The sequence below is a fragment of the Erithacus rubecula genome, assembly GCF_903797595.1.
Source record: "Erithacus rubecula genome assembly, chromosome: 8".
NCBI lineage: Eukaryota > Metazoa > Chordata > Aves > Passeriformes > Muscicapidae > Erithacus > Erithacus rubecula.
Genome location: NC_136659.1, coordinates 36,848,719 through 36,876,544, shown reverse-complemented (window position 1 = coordinate 36,876,544; position 27,826 = coordinate 36,848,719). Strand labels below are relative to the sequence as shown.

Genomic DNA, 27,826 nt, shown 5'->3' with positions numbered 1-27,826 from the left:
TTTAGTAACTCTTCTTATATTTTATTGTCAGTAACAGAAACACAGCAAGATACAAGGCACACAGCTTTTGAGCACTTCACCAGTATGCTAAGTGCTATATAGAATAGAAAATCACTTTTAAGTAAACATAAGTATTTTAATAATTATCTTAACATTTCCGTGGCTGTTGAATAATGTAAATTCTTTTAGGCAGTATGAACTTCTCCAAGGTAGGCTGTGGCTTTTGGTGAGCCACTTGTAATGCTGCTGCATGGATTTTGTGGCTCATCTGCAACATTAAAGGGGGGAGAAAAAAAGTTGTGATAGAATACAGATTTTTAAGCTATTCTCTAAATTTCATCCTATTAAAGTAGCTTAAAAAAAGCAGTACAACCTAAACCCACAACAAGTTCAAGTGATCAATACACAGAACTCATGGTAACTTGGTATATTTAGTTGTAATCTCTGTTTTTAAAGTGGTATTAGTCTGACTACCTGAGGAAATTTTGGGAGGTTTTTTTCTTTCCTTGTTTAATAGTTCATAGAATGAGCTTCCAAGATATGGAAAACACAGCAAATAATCTGTATGCCAGAGTTAACAGTAAATTAAAACAAATTCTTATTTTCCCAGGTTCAAAATCATCATTATCACAGTAGCTCACTATCACATTCTAAAGTAGCAAGGAAACTTCATAAACAAGATTCTGGAAACCAACAGAAGGAAATGGTGGGTCAGAACAGAAGATATGAGGACACATGGAAGAGAAAGAGGATGAGTTGTATCTGTTCTCCTTAAAAAAGCCTAAGCAAAAATTCAAGATTTACCTCCTAAAGCTATGAGCACAACTGTTGATAAAAGATTTGTATTGCACTTATGCAACAGAAGTTTTGCTGAGCTCTAGGGATGAGGAACTCTTGTAGGCTTCAAACTGAAGACTGCAAGTGTGTAACAAAGAGATGGTAACTGTCAGATCTTCGAATTACCCTGCAAACCACAGAGCTACTTGTGAGACCAGCTCTTCCAAAGGGCAGGTGTGGGTCTGCACCAGCAGCCTAATGAGACACAGGGCAGGAGCTGTGATAAACAGAAGGGTCCATTAGCAGCTGTGGGATACAGGATTGTACAGGATCCTATAGTATTCCTAAAGGAGAAGCCAAAAGGTGCTTGACTGAGTGATGTCAGGCCTCAGATGAAACAGCAAGACATGGGGCAGCAGTGGGACACGCTGTGCTTGTTGTCTGTGATCATTCAGTGGGGATCAGTCCCAGGGCAGGACACTGGATCACCATCCTGATGTGCCCTGCACCTGCCAGCCATGCCACCCAGTCCCTCAAGCAGCTCTGTATTTCTGCTGGACCCTCGCAGAGGTTGGAGTAATTTCCACGTAGGATGAAGCATTGAAGACAAGGTTTTGCTCTGCACTGTAATCCCAGCTCAGTCAGACACCTAGAGGCCACTGGTAATTCTTCCCTGCATTTCACTAAAGCTGATGCACCACGCCACTTTACAGGCAGGACACAGCTCCCTGTGTGGCTGTGCTTCTCTGCACAGTGTGCACAACTACCCAGGGCTTGTCACAGCAACTGGGAGTGGAGTTGGAGTAAGGAGGGAAGGCCAGGTACTTTTTAGTTATCTAGCAGCTCAGCCACACAACCACTACAGAAACAGGTTATCCCAAGAACATTTACTGGCAGATGAAACACCTGTAACTACCAGACAACGCTTTTTAACTCTTTTTCGTGTTTAGATTTATGAAGAAAACCTGACTTTTCTTCCAGACTTACTTTGTTCAGTGCTTCTGCTACCAAGACCCCCATGTTCTGAGGTTTTGCAAAACTGACAATAGCACTGTAAAGCAGAAGAAAAAAGTATTTAGCATTTCCACATCACAGAAACACCTGAGCACTTGCCACTTTCATTTTCCAAACTTAATACAAAACATTTTGCAATATATACTTAGGGTTTGGAGCTAAATCTTTTCATCACATTAAAAAACATATAATATCAAAAAAGGCATGCTGTTTCAGAATGGAAAAAAAAGAAAAGCTGTGTGACAGGCTGTTTTACTCAGACATACAAAGAACTGTATATGAAATATCCTTTAATATCTCCAAAAGGATTTTTTTTTGTACACTGTGAAATAACTTCTCAGAAGCTGAGCAGTTACACCCTGATCTACAAAAAATTTTCTTTTGAAATAAGAACTTCTTTTTGCACAAGATTATGCCATTAACTTCTCAATATTCCAATAAATAACACCATGTTACCAATATTCCACAAATAAACAAATCTTTGGATATGAAATAATGTGCTTCAACAACAGGAAGAAATACTTGAAAATACAGGAAACTACTTGTTTTACAACCACATCAACTGGTCGGTGTTACTTGATAAAAAATAGAAGCATGCCTTCATTTTTGGGGCAAACCAGCTTGATTAACCTTATTAAGTAGCAAACAGCAAAATCCAAATTAGATGTTTCATTGAAATAGGGAGTATAGCCTATACAGGAGATAAGACTCTTCTTTGGGGGTAGTTAATGTGGATTTAATTTCCTTCAGAATTAAGCAGCCTAAAGGTCATTCCTGCTTCACCGGAAACTGTTTGACCATTCCTTTATTAGACACAGGTATGCAATAGGTTGTTTTAATTTCTGTTCCATAAAACATGACAACAGATATGAGATTCAGCCTTTACCTTTCATTGCAAGGCACTGCCCTTGGGTTTTGAAGTTGCAGGATTTTGGGGTTTTTTAAGTTGATACTTATTTCAATATCAGTATTATTTTATCTATAAATTGCACAAGTTAATTTAATAATTAAACTCTTGTAAAATAAGAGTTTTCTTTGCTTTCAAAGATCATTTCCTATGAGCCTGAACTACAGGGCAGGGGTGAACAGATCCTGCATTGTAATACCTTGACTTGTCTTTTCCTGGAGGTTTAGCATTTTTCTCAACAGGTCCATTTTCTTGCTTTTTAGACACTCTCATACCTCCAGCCTTAGCTGCAAGAAGAAAGCGAAATGTAAGTAAAAATACCTCCAGAATTACATATCACATTACATACACAAGAAGAGAATACTTTTAGCCCAGATAACTATTAACTAGAAATCATCTTTCTGTATTTAGTTCGATGTTTTACTTGTACACATACATACACAAGAGTAGCCAAAGAGATGGAGCAAAAGCTTCAAAATTCTGTGTCATGGCAGACTCAAATCAACTTCCAAATACCATAAATCAAGAAATCAGAGTGGTTTCAGGCATGTATTAAACCATAACACCTTAGCATGTTAATATGCATTCTTCCCCAGAAACTATTACATCTGTATTTTTTATTACATTTGTATTTTAAAAACTAAAAGAAAAGCAAATCAGCATCTGAATACTTTCAGGTTTTTGAACTGTGTGACTAACAGCAATAAGGGTTTCATGATTAGTTCAGGGTATTTCAGAATAAATGTAATAATGAAGATAAGAACTAGATGTATACTCATCTTGCTCTTGTGTTCCAGCATGTTTAATCATATTTTATTAACATATCTGCCAATCACAAAACAATTACCACTAATTAAGCTGCAGGCAATATAACAATAACAATTTAAGTTCTGAGACATGTCCTCATGTACAAAGAACATGAGGAGCTATCTAAAATATTCTCTTGAAAGAAATGCTTTCTCCCTCTTCAGGAGAGCATTTTAAGTTTTAAAAAAGTGAGTAAGAAAGAATAAACTTGGTGTTCTCTTCTCATTCTATTTACTGAACAAGTTGCTTCACCTCTCAGCAAGACTCCTACTCTGATCATGAACAATCAAGGCTACAGTTTAAATTTGGGAGTGGGAGAGAATAGGAAATGGGAAAAGGTTTCTAGAATTACTCAACTAGCTAGCATGAGAAATGCATTTGTATCCATCTGTAACTAACACCCATTTTCTACCAAATCTGACTCCTGACCTTGTATTTCCGGGTTGCAGGTTTAATTTTAGAAACAAAAATTCTCCCTCAGTCATGTCCAAAGCAGCACTACAGTATCAGTTATGCTATATCTAGACTTGGCTTTTCTACTCATTTAAAATAACATACATACAGTTGCTTATACTGCTGCATAAGCAGCAAATTCTTTGTGCAGCCATCTTATATCTGCAAATATGCTGGAGACCTGGACCAAACCTAATCCTTCTGGCAGCCTAACTGCAAAATTAAAAGTATCTGAAATGGAAGTTTCAATTTGCTTCCAAGTATCTACCACTAAAGAGAACTGAGATTCTAAATACCCTCACAAAGTGTGAAACTCTTCCTTGTCTTTGAGGCATCTTTGAGCAAAACTAGAATAACAAAGCATTTGGGTAAAAAACCCCAAATCAAATATCAACAACCAGACCACACAAAAAAAGCCCTGGCATCTTTTGAGATCTTCTTGACATGATTTCTTTTTATACGAGTTCATCCACAACACCAACACAAGTTACCCCAAGTGTTCTCCCACAGATTGTAAGGCTCTTGTCTTTTTAGGAACCAGTCAAACCACAAACAGGAAATCCACTAAAATTTTGGAATAAGGTAAAAAAGAAGGTAACTGAACCTAGACCCTCAGCTTTTGGTTTAGGACCTTCCCTGACATGCAGGAGTAGCAATTTCCAGACACAAGAATTGCTTTAGTTTTAGTTTAGCAGGGCAAGGATATCCAGCAGAGGTAGACATTTTAACACTATCAGGCTTTATACAAAGCACAAGGAGAACTAGACGAGGAGAGAGATACCCAGCATGAGAGGAGATACTGAAACATAGACAATCTGAAATTGTGTCTAGTACCAACAGGCCCACAAAACAACGTTATCTACAGTGATTAACATAACCTGTCCTCCTTTCCATCTCTGCACTGACTTGAAACTAGCCACTGGGAACAGCTGGCCCACCTGCTCACACACCCATGGTGCCAAAAGAGGTAAACATGCATGCATCTGGGATCTTGTAATTTGCTTTCCAAAGCAATAGAGGTATGCCAAACTTTTAATACAGAGTTCAATTTTTGATTTTTATAAGTGACCTGTTAGCCATGTAATCTAACAGTTAAGTGACAAAATATTTACTAATTTCTATTTTTAAAACACCATGTACCTTTAAAACAAGAAAGAGGGCACATTCCCTTTTACTCTCCCCTCTTAAAAAAACCCAAATAAACAAAACAAACAACAACAACAAAAAACCCCAAACAAGAAAACAACACAAAAACAAGCCCAAGTGAAAATAAAGACAGCTTGGCTGAACACTGGTCAGAATAACGGTGCCCACCTGAACTTTGGTCACTAAGTGCATGGTTGAAACCACTTGCTCTGCAGCCTCCATCCCTCTGCCAAGCTGGTCCCCACTGCTGCGACATAGACTTCACCAAGACTTACTTGCAGACTTGCAAGACTACAAGTGGCAGTTCACTATCATGCAAGCTCAGAAAGATCAGTACCTGCTCCAGCTCACTGACTGCAGTGGTTTAAAGGCCCTTGCAGGTACAGCTCAACTGTCCCTGACACACACACACAAATCCAGGAATGGACTAGAGACAAGCTGAAAAAAATTATTTACATCCTAAATTCATGTAAAAGCATGGCAAAAAACAAACAAACAAACAAACAAAACAACAAAACAGAACAAAAACCAACTCCAAACATATTTTTACGAAAAAAAACACCAGTTCTTAGGGGTACATGGAAACACACAAGTACGTGCTCCTCAGGCACTAACTGTTCCTAATAAACCGAGGGGAAGCCCAGCTTCCAAGGTTTAAAGCCTTGCAGTGAAAGTTCCTCAGATTTCAGAGGCTGAGCCTGCAGTGACTGTCCTTGCAGTGACTATTTATCCTCCAGCTCCCAAGGCTGAGCCTGCAGCATCTCTGCGTGTGCCCAGGGCGGGTCCCAGCCCACGCAGCGGTTGTGCTTGAGATACAGCTCCGCACTGCTACTGGGATGGCCCAGCAGCTGCCCACACTGCACGCATTTACACGCTCCCACAGCAAACGCAGGCGCTACTACACTCGCTACTACATCTTTAAAATCCAGGCACTATACCCTTACAGCCGCCACACAGGCAATAGCGGCGGCTGGAACAGCAGGCTCCAAGGCTTCCTTACTGAGAGCTATCGGGGCAGGGGGGCTTGGTGGAGGGGAAGTAAATTATTCATGTTACTACAGGAGGCGAGGGATACGGCTATAACATTAAACACAGGTATTTCACTGAACACAGACACCCATTTCTCTCGTTATCCCTTAATAACGCGATCCCGATCACCGAGCGGCTCCAGCCCCGCACCCGCCGACCGAGCGCACCCGTGATGGGGCGGCTGCGGGACCTGCTGGGGCGAGCGGGCCGCACCCCACAGAGCCGCCTCTACCATTCCCGGTCCCACTCGGCCGCTCCTCTGCGCGAGGAGCTGAATCTGTGTGGGACGGCGGTGCGAGAGAGCCCCCTCACAGCCGCGCCGGCAGAGTCCCCTCACAGCCGCGCCGGGAAAGCTCCCGGCCCCTACCTGCGGGAGGCCGCCGGCCCGGCGGGACACCTCTCCTCAGAGCCATGGCGGGACCGGGAGCGCCGTAAACCGAGCGGGGCACGACAGTGCAGGAGCACGGAGCCGCAGAGGAAACCCCGCACCGAACCCAGCGGCAGCGCTTAGTACGCTTCGGAGAGGGCGGGTTGGGGTGAGGTCGTGAGAGCAGGGAGCGATGTGAGGGGAGCAGTGAGAGAGGCGGGGAGCGGTGAGGGGCGGGAAGCGGTGTGAGGGGAGGAACGGTGTGAGGGCAGGTAAGAGAGGCGGGGAGCAGTGAGGGGCGGTGTGAGGGGAGGAGCGGTGTGAGGGCAGGTAAGAGAGGCGGGGAGCGGTGAGGGGCGGTGTGAGGGGAGCGGTGAGGGACGGGAAGCAGTGTGAATGGCGGTGTGAGGGGCGGGAAGGGGTGTGAGGGGAGGTGAGTGAGGCGGGGCGGTGTGAGGGACGAGGAGAGGCATGTTCAAAGCATTTCTTTCTGTTCAAACCATATGAAAAGTCAGTTCAATTGCTACACATTATTTAAAGTGAAGGCAGTGAGGAGAGGTGAGGGGCGGTGTGAGGGGCGGGAAGCCGTGTGAGAGGCGGGGACATTAAAAACATCACTAAAGATTCAAAGAACTTGATTTAGTGAGGTAAACCTTACCCTCTTCAATCAATACTATCTGCTTGAGATTAACAAAACATTGTCATCCATGTCCCTTCTTTTAAAAAATTCCTGACCTTAACAAACATTGGCGTTTTACACAACATAGTAGAAACACAACTGAAAGTAGATACAGCTAATCTGGAGTTAATTAGTGTATAAACTTCTCAATATTTTCAGTATTTAGCATGACAAAAAATAATTAAGGAATTATCTTTTAATGTTTACCATCTATTTACCATCTGTAAACTATGCTGTGGAAGAGCAAACATCATCACAAATGCTGTCTGTTCCTTGGACCTGTCAGTGGGCTCGGGCTGATCTGCAGGCAGCTGCTGGAGCCGTAATGCATCATGAGAAAAAGATTCTCCTAGATTGCTGTAAACGTGTTCTGCTTTGCTGTGGTAAAGCATTTCATCACAAAACTTAGCTCTTTTAGGGATTCTGAAAGCAAAACATGAAAGAAGAAAAAAACCATTATTCTAGCGATTTATTTGTAATTGTCTTATTATTACTTCTCAATAAGCTAAAAAAAAAAAAAAGAGGAGAGAGGGAATGTAAAAATAGGATGTGATTGAGTGGAATCTGAAGAGGAGGGAAATGAAGTAAAAAAATGGAAGAGAAAATAGACCAAGAAACCAGTAGTACAACAACCATCTTATGGGTGACTCCTGTTGCCTTGAATCTTTAAAGCAGAAAAAAATGAAAGAACATCCAGTCTAAACTAGATGTCTCTGATATTTAATTTTGTATGTATGAGGCAGGAAATAGTTTTGAAATGCAGCAATTTCCTCCCTAGAAAAGCAACTTACTTTGCAAATATTAAAGTCGATACTGCTGCATGTCTCTGCCCATAAGCATTTAGCCTGAAGTGGATGATGGCAATTTTGACTGGGGAAATAAATTCTTTCAGGTAAAATGATCTGCAGGAGGGAGAGCAAAAGAACCTGACTATGAAGTACTTGGCCAGCAGTAAAGGGTTTTGATATGCGCGTTCCTCTGCCTCAGCAGAGAAATACTGATTTTTCAGTTTGTTTACTTGAGCTGTTTGTTACTGCACAGACCAGAGAGGTGAAGTGTCATGACTTACCACATAAGGCAGTCTTGTCGTACAGCTTTGGTGTGCTGCCTTAAGCATTAATAATGGTGAGCTTTAGTGCCATTGGACATCTGTTCTAGGAATCCTTGGGACAAGCATGGGAGGGAACTTGCTTTAAATAAGAAATTGTAAGCTCATGTTGACTTCTTACCATATTAAATATAATACACCATTTTTAAAAATTTTTTCTCCCACCCTCTTTACTTCATTTCCTCTGTCACTTGTTATATCTTTAAACCAGCAGCTATTGCGAATTGAAGCCATATTTGCATAGTACTTGTTAGAGCACCTTATTAGTGACAGGCAGCCCTTGGCACTACCTCAGCAACGCCACAGCACCATCTTAGATCTGTAAACCTGATTTTATTTAATTATTTCATTTATTTAGACTTTTATTCTGTTTTCATTTAGACTTTTTACCTGTTGGAAATTATTAGACTGGTTTGTCTGGGTGAGAAGAATCAGCAAGAGAATAATTCTTCTCTGGCCACAGGATAGTGCAGTTAAAGTCTCTTGGTTTGCCTGCCATCCTTAGTCCCATTTCCCAGTCACACAAATATCAAACTTCAGAGATGTTCATCTGATGCTGGGGATAGATTTATTTTACTGATAGAAATTTGGGAATGACTGAATTAAAAATGAGTTTACATTGTAATGGCTATATGTATTTTCATAATGTTTTTTTCCATAACATGTGGGAAAGCCTGGAGGCAGACATAGAATTTTAGTTGTGATAAAGAGACAATAGTAATTGAAAAATTTCCTGAGTGGTGCTTTCAGCATTCTGGAACTCTTCCTATTTCCTGGCATTTTCTCCTTTATAATCTGTGTTCTACAGGCAGGTTATTAGCAGATTGCAAAATCTGAAAAGTCACTTGGCAGGAGCAAAAATCACCATGTTCCCAAGGAGACTGTCTGTCCTAATCCAGCTAACAGCTATTAGCATAATTATACACCATAGTCCACATCTAAAACAAGCAATTAGCATGCAGACATATGGAATACCTTCCTCGTGTGTCGTTTTTTAAATTAGGTCTCTCTGTTGCTAAAATCTATTGCTCATGACTCTGCAGTATTTTCCCTTCTCTGTCTTATGTCCAGTATTGCTTGTTTTCAAATGCCACTAAATTGTGGGTACTGATATAAACTGATTCTGGTTTTATATCTGGCATCTGAATGGTAAAATACTACTACTGTTTTCATAAGATCAGTGACAGGCAATACCTTCTTCAGGTAAGTCAATGTGGCTTTAGATGCTCCAGGAGCCCAAGTGAGACAACAAATATTCTGGGGCAGGTATAGATCTTATTTTTTATTAATGCATGTTTTAATTTCCCCCACCCTTGGTTGCATTTTCTGTTTTACAGTAGCTCAGCACAAAGTTAATGTTAGATCGTTTATGTTAAGTGTCTAAAACAAGGAGAAGTGAAGGCAGCCATCTCTTCAGTGGGGTTTGTGTTGGTATAATTGTTCACTAGTACATATAGTATGTATTTGACAAAATCTGGAGGTTAAGTCTTCACTTAAGGCTTCACGTCTGTAAAACTTGCCTGTTTCTTATAGGACACCTGACAAGTTCAGGTCCTGGTTCTGATCGGGATGCCAGTTGTTTCTCAGACTGCAGGAGAGAAAGGAGTCTCCAGGCTGGAAGGTGCTGGAAGGTAAAGGGCAACATCATTAAGTAGAGGAACCTTAGTGGCTAAGTGTAATTACAGATCTATTTTTTTTTCACAGAAAGACTAAAAAAGATATACCTTTGTCATCACGTGTTTTATCCACCTAAGTGCCCAACTTTAAAAAAGTATTGTTGGGCAGTGGAATAGGTGAATGAATTCTGAAGAATTAGGTTGCAACACACTGAGACAGAGGCCTTTGTAATTTCTTCCTAAGGGAGATCAGTTCCTTCTGAGAGTGCGATTGCTTTTTTTGCCAATGAATAGGCAGATAGTTCATTTCTAATCTTTCTGACTTTGAGAGCTAGCTGAAAATCAGCACATTACATATCCTGCTACTTGTCTTACTCTTCTACCTGGAATTCCTGTAATGTTGAACAGACCTGAAGGTGATGTTTCATTCAATGGAATGGTAAGTATAAAGGTATTTACTGATATCTGGGTTGCCCTGAAGCACTAAGGAGATACCATTGGCCTGCTCTAGGACTAGCACTGGTCAGTGACCCAGCTGACCCTGACAGGCTGAGGCAGCCCTTTGGAACTGTGAAGAAAAGCTGCAGTATCCCAAAGGGGTGCCTGCTGTGCCTTATACAGCACTATCAATTTCTGCTGGTGTGACAAGGAGTGGACTGTGACTACACACTGTTTCTTCAGTGACGTGGCTCATGCTAACAATTAAGACAACAGTTATCCCTTGTCTGTGGAATGTAGTTTTTTAAAAAAATAGAGTGAAATGGAAAAAGGAATTAATCACATTGAGGCAAGCTCCACAGGGGGATGTGAAGGCAAGTATCAGAACAGGAATACTTACTGGAGGTTTGAAAGGAGAATGCAGGAGCTTCTTTAGAGATATTATCACACATACCTGCCCATTCCATTGCTGAACATGTCCTACTGAGCTTTTGGTTCTCTTTCTGTGTTCAATGCATTTCTTTCTATTCCAACTGTATGAAAGTCACTTCAACTCCTACACATTATTTAAGGCTGTGGGGAGTGCTGCCTCAGAATGAGGACAGGCAAGTTAATGGTGACAGCTGAAATGTTGCTCTTGGCCCTTCCAAACACAGCTCAGGACTCAGCAGGGCAGTGTTCTCCAGGCAGGTGTGCTAGTAAATGGCAGAAATAGAAAGTTCTTGCTTCTGTGCTTGGTCTCCAAAGTGGGTATAATAGAATGCCATAGGTGTGGCAGCAGAACAACCAACAAGGCCAGGACAGCTGCCTGTCCAACCACCCACAGGCACGGTCCTGCCAGGGGAACAAACAACGTCAGCCTTCCTTTTTGTCTAATTGTGATCTAATTATCAACTCTACTCTGAATTAAAATGCCATGAACTAAGCCAAATAAATATTACACTTTTTTTGAATGGGTAAAAACCTTATTAAGAGCAAAAAGAAAACTATACTTTTTGAAAATGCATGCATTTTAAACTAGTGAATGCCTTGTAAGTTGTATGCATCTCAATACAAAATATTTAGAATCTCTAATAAAGTAGTGATGTCTTTGGGCAGCAGAACTCACAAATACCACTTTGATGCTAATTATGAGCAAATGAAGAACCTTGCAGCTGGTTTCTGCCTTCTGCCTTCTCCCCCGTCCATGGCAGTGTTTGGAGAGGTTTCCAAGTGGGGCAGCCAGCACTGAGGCCTTCCCTCACCTCTGCCTTACCAAGGGATCCCTGCACTCTGCTATGGGCAAGCACCAACTTCCCAGCACGTCTCAGTCAGAGCTTTCCCCTAGTGCCTGCTGCTGTTGGCAGCTACAGGAATCTTCTTGGAGCCACAAAGTCGTGTTTGCCTTGTTTTTCAATAGTTTTTTTATATTTATGTTACCTTTTGTGAGTGTTAGTCTTTGATACAGTAACTCAAACGAAGAGTGCATGCTTGAATACTGTCCTTGGCTGAGATGGATTCTCTTCAGTCGGTTTACTCTGATAGAAACATTCCTTAGCATTTTCCCAGTGTTCTCAAGTATTCTTTGGGATACTGGAAACCCTGAAAATCCAAGGAAAATGCAGTGATGCAGAGCAATAATGGTGGTTACAGACAGGGTAGAGGCAACAGATTGTACAGCACAGGAGAATTTGTGATTTAGTTACTTAAAATAATCATCAATATTTTTATTGGAAAGAAATTCAGGCAGAATGCAGTCAGAATGGAGACCATCATTTCTAGGACAGCAAGGTGACCTCAGTTTCCTTGAGAGAGCAAGGGGAGGGGGAGAGGAGTGATGGAAAGAGAACAGGCTAGAGTTCTGAAGTACCTTGGATCCCCAATACCAACAGTGAAAACACGAATCTGAGGAATCTTGGTAGAAAAGTGCTGGATTTAGCACTTTGGGCTGCCAGCCTGACACATTCAGGATGTTTCCACTGGAGAGAGCTGGGAAAGTGGCCCAAATGTTTTGATATGTTTAACCTGTTTAAGAATATGCAACTAGACTTCATTTCATGGTATTTGTTTCTGAATATTACGCATAGAAAATAATAAGAAAAAAATGAACAGGGAACAGCTTTCCATGGATGAGACTTCCATATTTATTGTTATTCCATGTGCATAGAAAATGGCAGTGAAGTTCCTTATGAAATAGGCAGGGAATGGGAGAGATGTGGATATACTGGACTGGACTTTGTGCTTTAAAATTACACTATTCATTTTTTAAAGTTTGGGCTCTTTTCCTCTTAGAATTCATAACACTTTCTTGGTTTTGGGTTTTTTTCTTTTGTGCATGATGTTTCAAATTCCTTTTCCATTGACACACTGCATTACAAATGGATGGCACTTGAGACTAACGTGGCATTTCCATATTTACACCAACGAAGAAATTTACATGACGCAGTAGCATACAATCCTGACATTCAGTAATAGCAATAAAACAAGGGCAGCCATTGGATTTTTTTCTGTACAAACTATCAGAACAAGACTTTTATTCACATTAAAAAATCAGCTTTAATTTTCTCTGACCTACACGCTTTCCAAATTCATCGTACTCAATTCTCAAACCTTTCATCACATCGCCCACACCCTCACCAGGCTACAGGAGCTACAAGTAATGATACCTAACACCTAAGCAGAGCAAAACCATCCCTGCTAGCTTTTTCTCCTGACAATTCCTCACTCAAAAAAAAAAAAAAGAAAAAAAGAAAAAAAAAGAAAAAAAAAAATCCATCGTCCTTTTTCCTTCTTTTTTTTTTTCACTTTCACATTTCTTAACCAAACAACACCGGGCCGTTCCAGTCCTTCTTAAGCCAGACAAGAAGCACACTGGGTTTTTCTCTCTGGTGCTACACCCAGGAGTCAGGAGAGCCTGGGTACTGTTCTGCTCGGTAAGAAGATCGTCTGGTGGAATAAAAGTCTACATAATTGGTGGTTGATTTCAGTCCATAGTGTGTTGTGTAATCTGAAGTAGCAGGAAAGTGAACTCGATCGTCAAAGTAAGGATCCTCATAGCTGTGTGGGGACTGCAGGTACAACCGGTAGGCATCATAGTTTTTCCTGGTGGTATCCTCTTGGCTGTAGTACAATTGCTGATGCTGCTGGTAAAAAGACAGCAAAATAAGCTTTCAAAAATACAAATAGGAAATATTCTTCCCAAGTGCAGCTCTACCCATGACAGTAACGCAGGTTTCAAACTTCCATGAAATGTACCAGGGAAATGGAGGAAACACCCCTGAGTCTGCTGTGTGTCTCCTACATCACTCAAAGCGAGCAACTCCACAAGTGCACAACTTCAGAGCTCAAGTACAGTAAGTACAGAACCTGGCCATACCTACCAAAACCAGCCCAAACTCAAGTCAGAAAAGAGATGTCAGATGCCCCTGTGAGAAGGTGCTAAAACATGTGACTCATGGGGAAATCACAGGGAACCAGGCAGGCTCCTGCAGCCTGAGGCCCTGCCAGCTCCAGGCATGTGCCCAGAGCCCCAGGCTGCCTTAGCCCCTCCTGCTGAGCCATCAGCTCTACCAAGCACAGCTCTGGGCTCACCTGCAGCCGCCGATTCTGTTCTCTCGCTGGGGAGGAATAGGAGCTGATGTAAATTGGTGAAGCTTTGCTGGAACCTGGGAGAAAAAGGTTTAATGCTTAAACGTCATCTTTATTCGTTCAGCCGTAAGTCTATTGTTTTTTATCTTGCCTTTTATGGAGCACCCATACTATTAAATCTGCAGATTTCAGTACCTACTAATGATACGATGTAATAACAGAATGAAGGCAAATGCTGTCCCTCAGCAGCAGGAACAGTGAAATCAGGAGGCATATGTTGCTGTTTCTCATTTTACAGACTCAAAATCTTTAAAGCAAGGAGTTTCCTTCTCTTTAGTCACTGTCATCTATTGGTTTGCTACTTGTGTGACATAGTAAGAAGGAAAAGAAAGATCTTGGAAAAGATGAAATCTTGGTATAATTTAGTAATACAATAATATACAACTGCACATTAAAATTTATACCATCGTCATAATATAATGTATATAATAATACAATTTTTTGTACTAGGACTTTAAATAAAAATAAGAATTTCAACTGCCTCTCACCTCCCAATATAGAAAAATATCTGTGTTTACTCTGCTACTGGGTAGTTTTACAGAGAACAGCAGAGTCAGGTGACAGCCTGCCCTGTACCACAGCCAGGGAACAAAAGGAATGGAAATGGAAAGCACTGGTTGGCAGTTGTCTGTGTAGCACTGTGAGCTCTTCCCACAAGGAACAGTTCCCTGTTCCAGAAGATCCCAGCTGGTCCCTTACCAGAGTAGATGTCTTTGTGTGCAATGACATCGCCCTGGCTGCTGTAATACTGCATAGGAGGGTGCGTCCTGTCGTAGTCGGAGCGAGGGTCTCTGATTCCCAGCAAAGCTGGGGACGAGGACGTGCTGCCAACTGATGGGAAAACAGAGGTTCTCAACAGGGACAACAAGAGTCTTTCACAGACCCAGCCCTCCTCACCACTGCCTGCTCCAAGAGCTCCCAGCAGGGGCTGCCAGCAAGGTGCCAGAGATTGCAGGGGCTGTCACTGCTCTCTGGTGCTCACAGGCACACGCAGGACTTTTGTGACACTCACAGCCCAGATACCCAGATGGGACCTTACCATGCCTAGGACACGATACTCTGCTAATGGTGATGGCTTATCTCAGTTAAACGCAATACTTAAGGCCACCCTGTCACTTGTCCAGCCTACCTGCCCTCAGTGACCCCTGCATACACAGGTGGGTCCTGGGCATGGTATGCCCCGGGAGGCCAATGGCCATGCAGGGACCCCAGCAAGGGATCACTTTGTGCTCCTCAATATGCAGCTGAATCTCAACTGCAGTTGTGAGAAGTTTGTTTTGCTAAATCCTCCCTGATCTATGTATCATTTGAGCTTTGTTGGCTCAGAAAGACTCCAGCAATGGGAGAAAAATACTTAAACACAATTTCTAGAAGTTTTGCTTAAAAATATTAGTTCAATGATAATATTTTTCCACTGGTGTGTCCATTACATCATAGCTCAGAATTCTGTGTTATTATGGATAGTTTAATTACTGGTATTTCCCTGACATATTCATGGCTAAATATGCCATGTTATTGAAATTCTGACATGGATCAACATAATAATGTGTGTTGTTTTAATAATGAAGTGACTGAAACAACTGTTTCAGGCCAAGCGTGTCTGTTCCGACAGGCATCTGCTGTAGCCAGCACAGTGCTGCACAGCCCTCTGGGACTGTGAGTTTTGCACCAGCTTCCACTGACTCCCTTGGGCTTGGCCATGCTCTACAGCAGGAAAGCAGACACTTCCTATGAGGAACTTTTACTAAAACCTCTTTGAATACACATCCTCTGAATGTTCAATTAGAGCTGTGCATCTACTTCCTACTTGTCATTCAAAGAACTGGAGTAACAGTTGTTCTGCTGGTGTATCCTGGGAGAGAAGGCACCGAGATAGAAATTGGCCATTTGGTGCAGAATATCCTTTCACACTGGGTAGAATGCAGTCATGCCCTGAGCCTAAGCTGTACTGGCTTCCTTGGTGAGTGAGAGGAACTCTGGCACAAACACCATAACAGGTTTACTCCTCGTAGGAAAATAAATCCCTGGTGGAGTCCTTGTTTTGCAAGTCAACCATGTCATAAGGGAATGTGGAGGGGTTGTTACTTTTATGTAAAGAAGTAATTAAACAAATGCATTGTAGGAACTGGTCACTAATTTTAGCAGACACAGTAGGTAGGTATTTCTCAGTATTAACAGAGATATGCCCTAGATAGCCCCTAGAAGAGCAAATTGGGTAAAATAAAATGCTAAATGAAGACAAAATAGAAGGCTTCAGGTAGGTTTTGTATCAGCCATCTTGAAGAGCTAAATCCTAGCTGAACACATTGAAGGAACAAAGGAGAGAAATAAATGAGAAGGAGTCAGAAAAGTGAGGATTTTGGGTTTGGTTGCTCATTCTTATGGAACATGACATAGTTGGGAACGAAAACGAGCTCTTCACTGTGGGTGTGTTGCTGTTTGTGCTGCCAGGCCGCCCGGAGGCCACCCCACAGCCCCCACACAGTGCAGGAAGAGTGGTTTTGAACAGGGCAGTGCCTGGAACAATGTCCAGCTCTATTCATTGAGGATTTTGCTTTGCAGAAACAGCCCAGGGAACACTCTGAGCATGTGCAGTACTTTGCTCAAACACCAAGAAGCAACAGCCTCTGTGTTTTAAATGGGATTAGTACCAAACTGAGAGGTTGTTTGAGTTAAAAACATGGGACAGCAGGTCCCCTTCACTCTCCCTGACTGACCTGACTGCATGACAGGTGACATCTGCTGATTGGCTGTGGATAGAGAAGGATGGGATTTGAATCTCTCCCGTTCCAGTGTTGATACTGGCGTAATAAAATGACTTTGATTCCATCCATCCTGTGGAGTGGCAAAAAGAACAACACATCAGAATAAATTGCAAGTTATAAATAAATGAGGAGCTTTTGTGGCACTGTTTTCCAGTGCAAGCTAATTTTACAATTTACCTTTTTGTAAATACTCCGGAGGTCTCGGTACTGCCACAGAGTGTTCAGTACCTGGGCGGCCGCCTTGACAACCTTCAGTGAGGACCTGAGCAGGTGAAGAATACGGCAGTGTCAGAAAGCCACTGAACTCCACTTCAAAAGAGCAGTGTACCTGAGCTTTGTAACAGCCTGAGCCTGAAGCTGTTTGTGGGGCAAACCAGACCCTGCCTCACCAGCGTGAGCACAGCCAAGCCAGCAGCCTCACCACGAGATGGGGCTCCTGCTACCCCATCCCCAGCCACAGGGGCCTCCTGCTGCTGACCCAGCACACACCCACAGGGCTCTCTTCCACTGGACAGCCATGGGGCCAGCAGAGAACTCGTCTGACAGCCTCCCTGGAGCTCTGGCACAGCGGGCAGGACCAGCTCCCCCCAGCCAGCACCTGCAATGCTGCTCGAGGGTATCCCCCAGCCACGTTCTCCTTCCACTGACCTAAGGGCTGCACTAGGCACAATTCATGGTTCCTGGGATACATCCTGACAGAGGTGCCCACACAACCTGACTTGGACAAGCTCCAAATATTTTATTAATCTTGTAGATGTTGAAGAGGTGACTGGTTAATTAATTTAACTGAAGAGGTCCCATGACAGGGCTCCTGTGAGCAGCTGTCCCAGCCCCCAGAAGCCTGGGACAGAGAACACTGACCAGGACAGCAGTACCGGTGCCTCCTCCCTTCCCAGGGGCACTCCTGCAAAGGCAGATCTTCTATTTCCCTCAAAAAGCATTTCCTGCATTCTTAAGCATTTTAAATGGACACAAACAGCTCAGATATGATCTTCAGTGCCTACTCGCCTGTCTCCTCTTCCCTTTGTGATGTTGACCAGCTTCTCTATGCCGCCGGTGTCGGCGAGGGCCTTGGCGTTCTCCATGTTCTTGCTGGTGACCTCGTGCAGGGCGCAGCAGATGGCCGCCACCGTCTCGTCCGACAGGACGCTGGGCCCGTTGCCCCCCGGCAGCCGATTGACCAGGTCTCGCATGGCGTATTTACCTGCAAACACACACCACCCACCGCTCAGCACCGCGGGCTGCAAGCTGCAGGACGGCACAAGGCTGCAGCTGAAGCCAGTGACAAGCAGCACAGCATCAAAACCTGCCAGGAACTCACATTTCACAGAGTCAAGGGAGATCACATAACAATTTTTGAATTTTTTTTTCCTTTTAGCTTAAAAGTGTGAGAAGCTGAGTTTTGCACTAAAAGAGGAACAATTTTAAATAATAATTATTTGGAGAAAGCAGAATTGTCCAAGAAAAAATGTTAGGCTACTTATTATGATTGACAGAGAAGTGCATATTGCTGGGCTTCATCTATAGGAGGATTAACAGAATCCTTACAGTGACTGGGAATTCTTTCTTCTGGATGTTCTGCTCACCTTGTTTGCTATCTGTCAGTGCTCAGCTCTGTCAGGCTCCAGCTGCTGACTGATGCCAGAGATAAGCTGCACACAAGGGATAGTAACTAAGATAAGGTTGAGGTTTCTTCCTATTTGGGCTGTAGTGTTAATTGAATGATTAATTGATTTTATAGCAGACATGTATTTGTACATAACAGTGAATAATTAAGGAGCTTCACACAGAGTCATTCACTATCTATTTGTGAAATGTGACTGAGAGGAAAAAAAAAGAAACAAAAAGGAATTCTGCAGGCAAAGGGAACCCTACAGGAAAACTACCCCCACCATGCTGTCTGCACCAATACCCTGTCAGTGCCAGCTCTTCAGCAAGCTCAGCCACACTCAGCGTGTTCCAGCAGATATTGCCATTTGCTGGAGTCCTCATCTGTCCTTTGCTTCAGTGCAACCCTGTGAGCCCATTGCTCCTTTCCTGTACCAGCAGAGAAGCATCTAAAGGGGATTTCTAGCATGGGGTTGTGCACAATTCGCTTCACATCTCGCAATGTTTTATCCAATGGTCTGTTTCAGAGTCTGAGGCCAGGCATTCTTTCAGGGCTACAGCCTTGACAGGAAAAGGGAGCAAGTGGAGGACCATTCCTGAACTGAAAATTTTGCCAGGAATGGAAGAAACATCCTGACAAGAGACTATCACCCGAGTCTGACCTGCACAGGGCTGATGCTATGGAATAGGATTCTCTCTTTACACACTTCTCATGTGTAACACTTGCACTGCAGTGTTGCATCTGGTGTTGCTTGGGGTGAAAGCCACTTAAGAAGCAGGAAGGTGAATTTCCCAGATGGCAAAGCTTCAGAAACAGATTAAGTTCTGTTCAACTGTATTTCTCTTTTTGAGAATAATGATCCTCCTATCTCTATGAACAGTTGTTATATCCTTGACCCCATGATTCTACACACAGAAAATGGTTTTTGTAACAAAAATGAGACTTTTTTATATCACGCCACTTGTTAACAGGATTCACTGAAGCCACTGAAGCCACAGCAGCCTGAGGTTGAAGCATGTTCAACACTAACAGACTGAGAAACCTCAGGGCAGGAAAGGCAGGAAAGGTGATTGTTATTTTGTTTGGTTTATTTTAATGCCTCATCGGATAGGCACAGATGAACGTTTAAAGGGTTAAATATTAGAACTGACAAGATAGTAAGTTTTTGTAGCAAGCACTCCTGTTCATGACTTAGTTCAGCAAAACCACAGATGCTGCTCTATATCTGTGTTTTCCTGCAAATACTTTACTAGGAAAAGATTTCTTCCCTCTCTTCCTGTCCAAGATTGTTAAAAAAGCACTGCTGTTGTGGTAGCAGAGGTGTCCAATCCCCTGGGAACATGTAGGAGACCTGCTCCCTCCAAGCAGGTGAGCACTGAGCTCCAAGGAAGCAGAGCTGTGTTTCCATCCCATTTGGCATGGAGGGTTTTCTGTCTGGTTTGGCTGACTCCCACCCATGAAAGGTGGCCAGCAGCAAACTAAAGTGGCAATATTGCTCTGGAAAGCTGCTGCTGTCAGGAGGACTCATTTGTGTGACACAGCTGATGTGACACAGCATCACCGAGCGTTCCCATCAGTGGAGTTCCTGGGTCTCCCAGCAAGGCCTGGCGCCCGGCGCTGTGCCCCCAGGCACAGCTCTGCACATACCAATGAGCTCCTTGTTCCGCACGTCCAAGGCCATGTTCCTCAAGGCAGTTGCCACAGATGACACCACTCTGTCGTTGTCCATCCTCAGCAGCTCCACCAGGATGGGCAGCCCCTTCTCCTTCCTGACGGCGGCGCGGATGTAGGCTGCGAACTGACAGGCACAGGACCTCAGCTCCAGCGGCCCTGCCACCGCGAGCCCCTGCTGACTGCGCCTCTCAGCATTTTGGGCACCCAGTTAGAGATGGCCTGTGTGATGTGGGCCTTCTCTGGGACTATAAAGAGTTGCCTCTGCCATTTTTCACTCCTTCCTCTTATGAAGAGAGAACGTATCTCAACAGATGATTATTGAAAAGGGAGCAGGGGGTTTGCATTTTGTTTGTTGTATTTTTTTTTTTAAACACCGACTTCGTAATGAACAAACTGAAAAAGGCTTAGCTGGCTTGCTGCAAACAAAGAAAGCAATTAATACTTGCTGTGTTTTAAAATTTCTCCATGACAAATACATGATACAATATAGTGTTTTCATGTGATGCTTTTGTAGCACATTACATATGCAATGGCCAGAATGTATGGAAACAAATAATGGAATATGGAAATAAAGTAAATGTATTTGTCCTGGTCTTATTTCAACAACACCTTCCCACCAGAATTCACAGCTAGAAGATGCCAGAAGATTGCTTGGATCTGATATGCACTGGAAAATGCTTTTTCTGTTTATTTAAAATAAAGGCCAGCTTCCATATGGCTCCTGCTGCCCATGCTCTTTGCCAAGGCTTTTCACTGTGGAAACATGACTACAGCACATGAGCACTAATGCAAGGACAAGAGAGGAGTGCTCAGATGCACACGAGAAAATGGCATGTCCCCCCCAACCACATTCTAGGGTCTTACTAGAAAAAACAGCTGGACTACAAAGAGAGGAGGAGGAGCAGGAATTCCCATACCTTCCAATTGCCTGCAGAAAGGTTCTGGAGTGATCCTGCAGAGCCCTCCAGGGTGGCCGGGTTGGAGCTCTCTGCCAGGAGTGTCAGGTATGGCTTCACCACCGATGGGTGCCAGAGCATCTCCACCCCTTTAGGAGACTTGGAAAATCCCGGGATAGGGCCAACTCCATCCCACTGAGAAAGGAACACAGATTTGTAACCGGACAAGACCTCTGTATGTTCATTCAATGGAGGATTGGTTTTGTCAAGCTACGTCCTCCCCCACCATGAGCCAAACCCCATCTGAGGTATTTGCAGTACATGGAAAATACAGACCTGATCCTCCTGGGAAGTTTTTTTTTTCTTCTTCTTTTTTTTCCCCCAGCAGCTTGGCTCTGAGTCTTTGCTGGGTGACTCTTTTCCCAACAAGTCATCCAGTTCATTGATTCCCAGCAGCCGTGCCTGAGGCACCTCCAGTTCCAGGCGGTAGGAGAGGTTCCTCAAGGTGCACACACAATTCTCCACTGTCTGAACCAAACCAGAGACACCACGTCACCAGCTCTTCCTCACACAGACACAAACCAAACCAGCTCAGCAGAGGAGAAAAGGCACTGGGAGCACAAGTGCTAAACTCTAATGCTGGGTCTTGGACTGTGTTTTGGCTGCTTCTCTGGGAAAATGCAATCTCTCTCAAATCTGACAATATTTGTAAGAGTGGTCTCTGCTATAGCGGCTTATTCTTTAGTATTATGAAAATGAAAAGCCTAAGAACTTATTACTGTTTTATTAAGAAATGGGTACTGCAGCACTGCTGGAAATAAGAGGCGACCCCGTGTTACGCAGCTGAGTTTGGCTGTGCCTCAGTAACCGGGGGCTGGGAGTGATGCCAGTGGAGCTGAGGACATCACCACGCGCAGCTGAGCTACACAGAGCCCTGGGATCAGACCCACAGGTTAAGGTGAAGTATCTGTAGCTGAGACATGCCCACACCTTGCTGTCATAATCTGAGGTGTTCACACAGGTGTGGATCACATAGAGCAGTGAATCCACCAGTCCTTCACAGCACCTCATCTGCTTCCGCGCCTCCTCCCCAGCGGAGCTCAGGTTCCTGAAGGTTGGAATGACAAAGGAACACGATGTGAGCAAGGATAGACAGATAATCACTCATTAGACAGTTTGCAGAAAGTTCTTATGCAGCTGCCTGGTAATTGGTTAGCAACTCTCAGCGACTGACTTGATAATTTTCATGTTTTTCTATTAGGAAAACAGGGCCATTGGAAAAGCTGTCTACATGATGGAACTCTGTAATTTATAGACTAAAACAATTCCTTTGTCTTTAAAATTACACTACAAGAAAGACCTGCTGGATAACATGATTACACTTTAAAAGGGAATATTCCAGAAGAGCAAATACCTCAAGCATCCTGTTGTATTGCGTAGAACAAGGGAAGTCTGAAATTTAATTTTATGATCGTCATCAAAGGAGGAGCTGTTCCATCCCGAGTGGGGCACTATCACAGTGTTTGTCAGCGTGGACAGAGCATCTCTAATGATTGTCATCTTCACGGCATCACATGAAGACAAGTTCCAGAGAACGCCTTAGAAGACATTTCCAGAGCAGCAAAGTCAGCAGAGACTTGGCAAACAAACATGAAGCAACACTGACAACTTAAAAGATATTACTTTATATATGTGATGTGATTCAGAGCAGGCAGAACGTGGAGAGCCAGCACCCAAAAAGGAGGAAAGCAAGGTGAACAAAGTGAACTTTGGTTTGTTTTTTTTTCCAGTGATAAGAATGGCCTGCCCTAACATTCCTGCTACCTCACACCATATACTGGGGATGTCAGGTACTGAAGAGCAGAGATGAACACACAGGGGATGTAAAAATCCTACAGAAACTTTCTTCCTGGAAACAACAGCCACAAGTCGAGAGAATGTCCCATCCATACGTCAGCTGCATAGAACTGCTATCTATCTTTTATCCTTGGGCAGAAATCCCTAGTTCCCTGCCCAGCAAAGTCTCCATACATATGACATTCTGGTACAGAAGTATGAAATCTGACAAAAATAACCAGCAGAATTGTGTATAGAAATAACACGCTGAACACAGCATTGAATCCTCTTTTTTATCATGAAACACAGCTTAAACACTTTTTCTGAAGAAGACATCCTTGATTGTAATTCAGAGAAAATTCCATACACATTTAGATATAAATTCTGCAAGATCTTATTTATAACTGTTGTCAAGAAAAGATAAAAAAAAAGTCTGCAATAAAACAAATGTTCAGACTCAATAAAGAAATACCTGCTGTGTGTTGGACACTCATATGAGGAAAAATCCACCCTCCATGGAGCTTTAGTGCAACTACATCAGCATTCACCTCTCCCAATGACCCCACTCTGTGCTGATTTAACTGATCAAGTTAAGTGTCCAGAAAAACACATTGCATTATAACTCTCTGCTAGTTTCCCCTCCAGACTTACCTGTCACCAGCTCCTTGACCTCAGCATCGACAGATTTCCTCAGCAGCCGCAGAAGGGCAGGGATCCCTCCCACGTTCTTCATGGCTATTTTGTTCTCATCAGTGGACTTGCCGTAAACGAGGTTCCTCAGCGCACCACAGGCATTCTTCTGAACCTCCAGGACTCTGTGATCCAGGAGATCCACCAGGTGCTTGATACCTCCTAGCCTACAGACCTGGAAAGTGCAATGTCAGGACCATCAGCACCCACTATCTCACCCACCTCACTCCACAGATGTAAAAGGCTTTTGTTTTTATGAACAGTACTTCCCGTTCTACTTCCACAAGAAACAGCTGCTGAACCTTACAGATCTGATTGCTACGTGGGACTGAACCTCTCCCCCAACCCCACTGCAATGGCTAAGGGTCATTTTCAGACACTTGCTGTGCTCAGAGAATTGTTATTGCATCAGTTTTGTTTTCAGTTTCAAAAGTAATTTCCTATACCCCAGAATATCTTTTTAGGGAATCTTGGAAATAAGACGTGATTATCACTGTGTTTTTCACCATATCATCAAAACCACCACCTGGTTTTCATCTCCCAGAAACAGTGAATTATGTTGGTCTATCTTCTTACAAAAGTTGCACCAACATTCTATTAAGACAAATCAAATCTATACTGAAAGTAACATCTAGCACACACACATAGAATGCAAATGAAAAGGCAAATTCCCTCAATCAACAACTCACAGCTGCTTTGCAAAAACAGCAGGTCTTTGAATGCAAAGTTTCAAGAAATTTCAATAATAATCTGAATGTTCACTCAGATGTATCCTGCTCCCACATCACAGTGACATAAACAGCTTCCTCTATGTTTCCATGTTCCTCCATGTTTCTCTCCTCTCCTTTGCCTGACAGCTCACTCATTCCCTACGATGCCTTAGAACACCTTGACAAAAACCAGTGAAAGCGCTCCAGAGCTCCTGATGGTTCCAGTCAACAGTCATCAACAGGTTACACAAAGACAGGTTCTGGAAAACCTACTATGCAATTCTGCTGGATGACACAACTTCAAGGTAAAGGATTTCCATAGGATTTCCATGCAGCGCTTATGACAGGAAGAATCTGAGTGTGTCTAATTACCCACCCCCAGGCACTGCAATATTAGCATCCACCTGGTACGCAGGGGAGCACCAGAGGGTCACGAGCACTGTGTCATGATGAAAGCAAAGGCAAGAGGCCTAGTTCTGGTAGCACTGCCACTGTGGAGGGGCAGACGAGCAGCACCCACCTCTGTCTTGACTTTGTTATCCCCGAAGCAGAGGTGCTGCAGGTAGGCAGCCGCGTTGGCCTGCACCGACGGGAACTGGTGCTGCAGCATGTGAATGACCTCCGGCAGCTCCGGGTCCCGCCACGCAAACTCCCTGCAGGGACAGCGTGGAGAGAAGCGTCACTCACAGCACGGCATGCACTGACTGCAGCCAGCATGACAGCAACCGAGTGCAGCCAGCATCACAGCAACCGACTGCAGCCAGCATGACAGCAACCGACTGCAGCCCGCGCCTGAACAACTGACTGCAGCCAGCGTCTCAACAACCGACTGCAGTCAGCATCTGAACAACTGACTGCAGCCAGCATTACAGCAACTGACTGCAGCCAGCATCCCAACAACCGACTGCAGTCAGCATCTGAACAACTGATTGCAGCCAGCATGACAGCAACCGACTGCAGCCAGCATGACAGCAACCGAGTGCAGCCAGCATCACAGCAACCGAGTGCAGCCAGCATGACAGCAACCGACTGCAGCCCGCGTCTGAACAACTGACTGCAGCCAGCGTCTCAACAACCGACTGCAGTCAGCATCTGAACAACTGACTGCAGCCAGCATCCCAACAACCGACTGCAGCCAGCATCACAGCAAACGAGTGCAGCCAGCATGACAGCAACCGACTGCAGCCGGCAATACAGCAACCGACTGCAGCCAGCGTCTGAACAACTGACTGCAGCCAGCGTCTGAACGACTGACTGCAGCCAGCATCCCAACAACTGACTGCAGCCAGCATCTGAACAACTGACTGCAGCCAGCATCACAGCAACTGACTGCAGCCAGCAATACAGCAACCGACTGCAGCCAGCATCACAGCAACCAACTGCAGCCAGCATCCCAACAACTGACTGCAGCCAGCATCACAGCAACTGACTGCAGCCCGCGCCTGAACAACTGACTGCAGCCAGCATCACAGCAAACGAGTGCAGCCAGTGTCTGAACAACTGACTGCAGCCCGAGTCTGAACAACTGACTGCAGCCAGCGTCTCAACAACCGACTGCAGTCAGCATCTGAACAACTGACTGCAGCCAGCATCCCAACAACTGACTGCAGCCAGCATCTGAACAACCGACTGCAGCCAGCATCACAGCAACTGACTGCAGCCAGCATCACAGCAACTGACTGCAGCCAGCATCACAGCAACCGACTGCAGCCAGCATCACAGCAACTGACTGCAGCCAGCATCACAGCAACCAACTGCAGCCAGCATCCCAACAACTGACTGCAGCCAGCATCACAGCAACTGACTGCAGCCAGCATCACAGCAACCGACTGCAGCCAGCATCACAGCAACCAACTGCAGCCAGCATCCCAACAACTGACTGCAGCCAGCATCACAGCAACTGACTGCAGCCCGCGCCTGAACAACTGACTGCAGCCAGCATCACAGCAACTGACTGCAGCCAGCATCACAGCAACTGACTGCAGCCCGCGTCTGAACAACTGACTGCAGCCAGCATCCCAACAACTGACTGCAGCCAGCATCACAGCAACCGACTGCAGCCAGCATCCCAACAACTGACTGCAGCCAGCATCCCAACAACTGACTGCAGCCAGCATCACAGCAACCGACTGCAGCCAGCATCCCAACAACTGACTGCAGCCCGCGTCTGAACAACTGACTGCAGCCAGCATCACAGCAACTCACTGCAGCCAGCATCACAGCAACTGACTGCAGCCAGCATCACAGCAACTGACTGCAGCCAGCATCACAGCAACTGACTGCAGCCAGCATCACAGCAACTGACTGCAGTCAGCATCTGAACAACTGACTGCAGCCAGCATCCCAACAACTGACTGCAGCCAGCATCCCAACAACCGACTGCAGCCAGCATCCCAACAACTGACTGCCGCCAGCATCCCAACAACTGACTGCAGCCAGCATCTGAACAACTGATTGCAGCCAGCATGACAGCAACCGACTGCAGCCAGCATCACAGCAACCGACTGCAGCCAGCATCCCAACAACTGACTGCAGCCAGCATCCCAACAACTGACTGCAGCCAGCATCTGAACAACTGACTGCAGCCAGCATCTGAACAACTGACTGCAGCCAGCATCTGAACAACTGACTGCAGCCAGCATCACAGCAACTGACTGCAGCCAGCATCCCAACAACCGACTGCAGCCAGCATCCCAACAACTGACTGCAGCCAGCATCTGAACAACTGACTGCAGCCAGCATCTGAACAACTGACTGCAGCCAGCATCACAGCAACTGACTGCAGCCAGCATCCCAACAACTGACTGCAGCCAGCATCTGAACAACTGACTGCAGCCAGCATCACAGCAACTGACTGCAGCCAGCATCCCAACAACCGACTGCAGCCAGCATCACAGCAACCGACTGCAGCCAGCATCACAGCAACTGACTGCAGCCAGCATCTGAACGACTGACTGCAGCCAGCATCCCAACAACCGACTGCAGCCAGCATCACAGCAACTGACTGCAGCCAGCATCACAGCAACTGACTGCAGCCCGCGTCTGAACAACTGACTGCAGCCAGCATCTGAACAACTGACTGCAGCCATCATCACAGCAACTGACTGCAGCCAGCATCCCAACAACCGACTGCAGCCAGCATCCCAACAACTGACTGCAGCCAGCATCCCAACAACTGACTGCAGCCAGCATCACAGCAACTGACTGCAGCCAGCATCACAGCAACTGAGTGCAGCCAGCATCCCAACAACTGACTGCAGCCAGCATCCCAACAACTGACTGCAGCCAGCATCCCAACAACTGACTGCAGCCAGCATCCCAACAACTGACTGCAGCCAGCATCACAGCAACTGACTGCAGCCAGCATGACAGCAACCGACTGCAGCCAGCGTCTGAACGACTGACTGCAGCCAGCATCTGAACAACTGACTGCAGCCAGCATCACAGCAACTGACTGCAGCCAGCATCTGAACGACTGACTGCAGCCAGCATCACAGCAACTGACTGCAGCCAGCATCCCAACAACTGACTGCAGCCAGCATCCCAACAACTGACTGCAGCCAGCATCCCAACAACCGACTGCAGCCAGCATCCCAACAACTGACTGCAGCCAGCATCCCAACAACTGACTGCAGCCAGCATCTGAACAACTGACTGCAGCCAGCATCACAGCAACTG

At 44.8% G+C, this 27,826-nt stretch overlaps 2 protein-coding genes across 7 annotated transcripts in view; both read right to left on the bottom strand.

Moving 5' to 3' along the window:
• On the bottom strand, positions 1-6,709 carry DAPL1 (death associated protein like 1). 2 transcript variants are annotated; one of them, XM_079311395.1, is made up of 4 exons: positions 6,501-6,709; positions 2,898-2,985; positions 1,765-1,828; positions 1-268 (listed from the first exon to the last, which is right to left on the bottom strand). In XM_079311395.1, the coding sequence occupies exons 1-4, from the start codon at positions 6,544-6,546 to the stop codon at positions 149-151; spliced, it is 318 nt and encodes a 105-aa protein (XP_079167521.1). In that variant the 5' UTR covers positions 6,547-6,709; the 3' UTR covers positions 1-148. The 2 variants fall into 2 exon arrangements, with proteins under 2 accessions (XP_079167521.1, XP_079167522.1); XM_079311396.1 differs by lacking the exon at positions 1-268 and adding an exon at positions 275-1,054.
• Positions 6,710-12,440: 5,731 nt separating this feature from the next.
• PKP4 (plakophilin 4) overlaps positions 12,441-27,826 on the bottom strand; it is a 68,465-nt gene continuing 53,079 nt past the window's right edge. For 2 of the 5 annotated variants that reach the window (XM_079310442.1, XM_079310444.1), the window contains exons 10-22: positions 24,669-24,801; positions 23,400-23,613; positions 22,327-22,510; positions 21,903-22,020; positions 21,249-21,440; positions 20,934-21,107; positions 19,990-20,140; positions 17,742-17,937; positions 16,911-16,995; positions 16,686-16,803; positions 14,668-14,799; positions 13,912-13,985; positions 12,441-13,463 (exon numbers count right to left, since the gene is read on the bottom strand). In XM_079310442.1, the coding sequence (XP_079166568.1) occupies positions 13,212-13,463; positions 13,912-13,985; positions 14,668-14,799; positions 16,686-16,803; positions 16,911-16,995; positions 17,742-17,937; positions 19,990-20,140; positions 20,934-21,107; positions 21,249-21,440; positions 21,903-22,020; positions 22,327-22,510; positions 23,400-23,613; positions 24,669-24,801 (2,023 nt within the window). In that variant the 3' untranslated portion in view covers positions 12,441-13,211. Of the gene's footprint in view, positions 13,464-13,911; positions 13,986-14,667; positions 14,800-16,685; positions 16,804-16,910; positions 16,996-17,741; positions 17,938-18,319; positions 18,386-19,989; positions 20,141-20,933; positions 21,108-21,248; positions 21,441-21,902; positions 22,021-22,326; positions 22,511-23,399; positions 23,614-24,668; positions 24,802-27,826 lie in introns of those variants that run through there. The other 3 variants (XM_079310443.1, XM_079310445.1, XM_079310446.1) reach the window with 2 other exon arrangements.